Below are 6,297 nucleotides of genomic sequence, written 5' to 3'. Positions count from 1 at the left end.
CCCCTATAAAATGACAAATTTATCAAAGATCTAGCAACCTAACAAAATAAATTAACAAATTACCTCAAAAATCAACATAAACCTATATAAGCAGCGGACTCCGAACAGTGGGCTGTGAACATCGAGTTCCGTCACTGGGCTGTGCACGACGGGAAGGTCTCTTGCCGGAGGAAAGCACAAGGGCGAGATAAATGGGTGACCAGATCTAGTTGCGACTAGGAAAAAAATTTTAGCGAAACCCTAGATTCGAAGTTAGGGGGTACGCGGAGAGAAAAGTAAGCTTTTCTCCCGGCTTCAAAACAACGAAACTTTTTCCGTGTTATGGCTTTACCCTCCGTTTTTTTCTTTTTTTTTTTTGGGACCATGTTGAAGTGAAAACCATTGTAGTTCATAGAGGCCCTTTTCCTGTTGGATTTTTAGACCAAACCAACAGCCCTACATTCTGATACAGAACATAAATAATTAAAGTAACTCAGAGCAGCGAGAGACTATCCAAAAAAATGTTGCTAAAACACACCTGATGCACCTTTTATACTTACACTTGGGCTACATGATAAGCCCTATACAAGGATACATAAAAATATAAATATCAGTTTGATAATCAAGAACTTTAGCAATTGATTCCACATTGTTGAACGTCAGGTCCAATAACTCTAGTAGTAAAAGGATCAACCCTAACCCACAACAAAGAGAAGATAGATGCAAGCAGAATAGCCCAGACAACTACAATCGTCGGAGTCCGATTCTGCCTCCCCATCAAACCCTTGAGGAAAGGATACAAATGGACAATGACCCAGAATGCGAAGAAGAGCTTCCCAAAGAGCGGACCCCATGACTGATACCCGCTGTTGATAGCGTACGAGATGCCAGCGACAACACCCACGAGGTTGACAAGGAGAAGGGTCGTAGGCGGTATGAGCAGTGTAGTCCACTTGAACATGTAGAGCTCAGTAAAGTCGCCGTCCTCATCAGAGGCCTTTGAGGTGACGGTGAAGTTGGTATCAATACCTGCGAGGACCTTGAGAAGACCTTGGAAGACGGCAAAGAGATGGGCAGAGACACCACCGATAACCCAAAACTGTTCGTTTCTCCACCATTCATCAATCCCGACGCCACTCCATCTCATTTCAAGTATACCGGTGGCAAAGATGGAAATAAAGAGAGAGATGAACCAAATACTTGCAATATTACTGATCTGTAAGATTTGGGGGGAAATGTCACAACAAATATATATATTAGGGAAAACAAAGTTTATTTACTTAGATTTACAAGCTAATTTATTTTACTGAAGTGATTCGGCTGGACCTTGAAGCTGCCTACTTGAAGTAGAACATGATGAAAAATAAAAATCAATTACAAACGACATCATTATCAAATTATTTAAAAGAATTAAGATATAAAGATTTAGGGCATAAGTCCATTCGTTCTTAAAAAATTAAGCATTTAATGAGATCTTTGGAGATCTAATGACTTCAAGAGGGTACCAGATACATTCTGAAATAAATATACTACTATGCCACTCCATCTAATTCAAAGATAATTTTATTTCATCAATCATTAATATTTTAAGATTAAAACAAGAATATTTCTTCCAAGAACATATAATAGTTAACATCATATTTCTCCTAACTGATTAATCAAAAATATTCTCAAAATTATATTCGATCTACATAAGAAAACTCTTATTTTGTGAACCACGTACATGGTATCAAGTCATGTTAAAGAAAGTACCTGAGGGATGATGAACTTTCCAGTAAGGAGACAGATGGCTGGCAATGTACAGTATGCAACGAGGGGGATAGCAGTAAGTGGGTAGATTGTGGTGTTAATGTAGGCAAATCTTTCCAAGAATTTGAGACGGCCTCCATAGCCATACCAAATGGGGCAATGCCGACTGAAGAGAATCTCAACAGACCCCAGGGCCCACCGAAGCACTTGGTTCAGACGATCTGACAAGTTGATGGGGGCAGATCCTTTGAAGGCTGGACGATGAGGCATGCAGTAGATTGAACGCCAACCCCGAGCATGCATCTTGAATCCAGTAAGAATATCCTCTGTAACTGAGCCATAAATCCATCCAATCTACAGAAGAAAAAACAAATAAATCAATAAGAAGTCAAGACAAGCGTTGCACGTATATTTGTGAACTCAAAATTGCTCCTGGCGAAATAAACTAGGAGTATTGCGACAAACTTAATAGTTGCTTATTACTTGAGCATTGGTTTAATAAAATAGACAGCAATTGCAGAAACCCAAATTTTGATTTTCTACTGAACCACAACTTAACTATTTAGTCCTATATCCACCAAAAAGTCAGCAAACAAAAGATACATTAATAAATAACAGTTAAGTCGCTCTATAACACAATTAATGTTTAAATGCAATAAATACTTCTCCCCAGAATAAGGAATGATCCTTGGATTTCATACAATGGTAACCAACTTGTGGCAGGAAATGTAGGAAATAACCAAGGGAGTTATTAACATAATGGAAGAATGAGAAGCAAGATACATCAGCAAGATTGAGAATCATGAGCGGTCCATAGAATCGTAAGCAACTCATTCCAGGAAAGTTTAGGAAATAACAAAATGGAAGATTGAGGATGAACAAGATAGATCAGAGAATCATGGCAGCAATCCGAATTGCTGAACTGGACCTCTCGCTAATCTCAAATTCAACCAGTCCATGGAGATTTGAACATACAACAGATGATAGGTTAGCTTACTAATATTACGATTGAAGCTCTACAGGTCCATAAAGCTTAGCAACTTCATTTTCGAAGTGCAGGCATCACAGAGATCAAGTAAATAACTAGATATCTGTTTCTAAACAATAATTCTTAAATATGAGGTTCCAGGTAATTAAAGCAGACATCAGAATAGGGTTTCAGAGCATATCTGATACAGCAATGAAATAAGATGTTGTTAGAGCCTCAGGTGTTTTAGTCGAATACCTCATTACCCCAGTCTGTCTTGTCTTCGTAGCCACAGCTGATGACATGAATAGCTTCTTTTAGGAGAGATTCAGGTGTTGCTGACTGAGGAACGCCACCATGTTCCATTAGCGTGGAGGCAACAAAGACAGTAGACTGGCCAAACCTTTTCTCCAAGCTCACTTGTGACATGAGCAATGACTTCTCGTCATCAAATCCAGCTCCTGGTATATAAAATTAAAATATAATAGTCAACATAAGGAAAAAATCAAAACGAAATGTAGTTCAGGCATCAGAAAAGCGCCGTAAGTGGTAAGCCAAGGTACGCAAGCTTGAACGCATACAAATTGAAGTAAAACACCATATCCAAATTACTTTAGCTTGGTTAATGCCACAGTATAAATAATCAAATGGCTCTTGACAAATTAATTTTATATAAAAACAAAAAGATATAAGCGTACACCTTCAACTCCCTCTTCTATGTCCTCAAGATTGAATACTGGCACGGTATTGTCCACATGCTTGTTTGATTTTTTCTTGTCCGCCTTCTTGCTTGATTTAGTTTTCTTCCTAGAACCACCACAGAGTGAAGACAAGAATCCACCGATCTTATGCTTCTTGACGGGAGGCTCATAGCCATACAAGGCAGTTCTATTGAACACACACCCTGTGCCCACATAGACAGGGCCTTGGATGCCATCGAGACCTCTTAAATTAATCTAGAATGATAAAGAAGGCAGAGTCAGTCAGAAAATGATACCATTTCTACAGACTTTACAATTGAAATAATGGTAGCCCTTCTCTTTTTTTAGATAAGACCAAAGAAGATCTTTTAAAAAATCAAATTGCTGAAGATGAAATTTTGAGGACTGAAAAGAACAGAAAAGAGCCTTGCTGAGAGAAGCATACAGATAAAATTTTCACAGACTGCAAAAACTAGAAATGAATTTGAATCTCTTCAGATCTTGTAGGAAATATCGTATCAGGAATCAACAAACAATTACCATTTACTGTAATTTCACTAGAAGACATGGAACCCCAACCCCAACCCCAACCCCAACCCCCCAAAAAAAGAAGATAAGACAAAAAAGAGCCTTTTTTTCAAGAGTTATAGCTCCACTAAAAGGATACAAGCGTACAAGAGACCTTTACCTAGAATGAAGATTCAGATTCAGCTAGGTTTCAGTTTGGGAAGAGTTTTTAACAGGTTTCACTAGTTTCAAGAGTTTAACTTGGGTTTTATGCCAATGTTACGTTTATGAACATGTAGACCAAATGTAGATATGTAGCCATTTTTGGTTCTTTATATATGTTGCCATAAGGAGCATATATAGTATGAAGATACAGGCTAAATAGTGCCAAATCAAGAGAAGTGAGCTTCTGGTACTCAACCAACCTAAAAATTAAACCAAAATAGTATTGATATTGTTATTTTAAAGTAAATTTCATATTGTAACCAAGTTAAAAGAAAACATATCAAACAAAGATATATAAAAATTATACGCATATGGGATGGGTATAAAAGTTAAAAGAGGATGAAACTATTACCAACTAGGATCATTTGCCTTTAATTTTAAAATTTCTTATATTCAATAACTTTCATCAAGAATTTATTGAACCTAAGCAAACCAAGTCTGCAACTAGACTAAAACTGGTTGATTGAAATGCATATCAACCAAAACAGCAAACCAATACTACATAATAGTTTTGGATCGGTTCTTACTCAAACCAAGATGAACCGCTGAAAGTGGTTTAACTTTATCCCATGTGTACAGTACATTTGGAATTATCTAAAGTACATAGGCTAAACACCTAGAATCTTGGGTGATAAATTTGACCACTAGCTAATAAAAAAAGGTGAAAAACTAAGGAGAACTCGACTTACATCAAAGAACACAGTATTACGGTTGGCATACCGATCATTCCTGTCTATACCATCAAACCTCTGTGGAAATTGTACATAACAAACTGATCTCCCAAGGTTTGGATCCATAAGGAAACACATAGCTTCCCTCAATGCCTTGCTGTTGTTTATGTAATGATCACAATCCAGATTCAACATATAGGATCCATTGGTAAGGACAGCTGAAACCCGTACCTGCGAGAGTTATAATAGATCACCAACTGAAAGGCTTTCATATAATATAATGCAACTAAATGACAAGGTGTGGCTAATTTCTTACAAGAGCATTCATGGCACCAGCCTTCTTGTGATGTTGAAAACCAGGACGCTTCTCACGAGACACATAGACTAACCGTGGAAGCTCATTCCCCTCACTGTCAAGCCCTCCACTATGCCCTAAGAAAACCTGCAAGTCATGGATATCAATTTTTAATCAGAAACTATCAGCTTTAGAATTCATCTTAGCAGTTACTTCTTCCTTGACATAATATGCAATACACTGGCGTGGCAAACAACAAGCTCTCACGAGTCTCGACACTTGAATAATAAAATCCTTGATGAGTAAGGGATGCATCAAGGATCAATGGGCAACTAATTGCAGATATGTTATTCTTATTTCTCCATTTTCTCACAAACTATACTAAATAGCATTTCATTCATCTGAGAATAAAAACTGAATTAAGCATTAAAGAAATATTAAACCATTCAAATATGTCGCCAGTGAAGAATCCTGTCAACCAGAAAAGTAGCTGCCAATTCAGTTAGCAATGCAAACCTGTATCATGCCAGGATGATCTCTGGTATTATTTCCAGGCCAAGGCGTTCCATCTTGCATGATCCATCCTTCCTCAGGAACTTTTTGTGCCTTTGCAACAAGGCCATTGATGCGAACTTTGAATTCTTCATACTCTCTCTGTTTACAGAAAGTGGCAGTAAAAAGGGACACATTCAACAAGATGAATTAAAAACTAAAAATGAAAATTAACATAACTAATATGTGTACCTTCATTGCTCGGCGATCTTTGACAAATGAAGGATGAACCTTATCCTTCAGATAATCAATCTTTTGTGCAAAGTACCATTCAGGAGCTCGGGGTTCAATACTATATTTCTTACAGAAAGGAACCCATTTTCTTGCAAATTCTGAGGTTTCAGCCAGGGCTTCGAATGTCAGCATGGCAGCTCCATCATCAGAAACATAGCAAGAAACCTTATCAACAGGGTAATCCACAGCAAGAATTGACAGCACTGTATTGGCAGTGACAAGAGGGGGCTCCTTCAAAGGGTCAACAGTACTAACAAAAATGTCAACTGCAGCCAATTGAGAGGGTTCACCTTCTCTGTCGTATCTGTTAAATCAACAAAGGTATAAGTTAAGAAAGAACTCTCTAAACCATTTGTTAAAACATAGATCAATTGCAGTGAGAAGAAAAAGAAGTGTAGTAAGAGGAGATTATAGAAA

General features: G+C 37.6%; 1 protein-coding gene across 1 annotated transcript; it reads right to left on the bottom strand.

The window, feature by feature from the left end:
* On the bottom strand, positions 490–6,184 carry LOC109834482 (probable cellulose synthase A catalytic subunit 8 [UDP-forming]). The gene is made up of 8 exons (XM_020402506.1): positions 5,839–6,184; positions 5,611–5,748; positions 5,116–5,241; positions 4,818–5,030; positions 3,396–3,651; positions 2,954–3,156; positions 1,732–2,082; positions 490–1,195 (listed from the first exon to the last, which is right to left on the bottom strand). Exons 1-8 carry the CDS (start codon positions 6,010–6,012, stop codon positions 611–613), a joined length of 2,046 nt encoding a protein of 681 aa, XP_020258095.1. The 5' UTR covers positions 6,013–6,184; the 3' UTR covers positions 490–610.

Source organism: Asparagus officinalis, chromosome 3 (assembly GCF_001876935.1).
Source record: "Asparagus officinalis chromosome 3, Aspof.V1, whole genome shotgun sequence".
NCBI lineage: Eukaryota > Viridiplantae > Streptophyta > Magnoliopsida > Asparagales > Asparagaceae > Asparagus > Asparagus officinalis.
This window is presented reverse-complemented; position numbering and strand designations above follow the sequence as displayed.

Excerpts from the sequence above, each read along its gene's own strand:
- LOC109834482 (XM_020402506.1), bottom strand. The coding sequence starts at position 6,012 with ATGCTGACATTCGAAGCCCTGGCTGAAACCTCAGAATTTGCAAGAAAA. Across the intron at positions 2,083-2,953 it reads AGACAGACTGGGGTAATGAG|ATTGGATGGATTTATGGCTC; the intron begins GTATTCGACTAA and ends TTTCTTCTGTAG. Across the intron at positions 1,196-1,731 it reads GAAAGTTCATCATCCCTCAG|ATCAGTAATATTGCAAGTAT; the intron begins GTACTTTCTTTA and ends CAAATCTTACAG.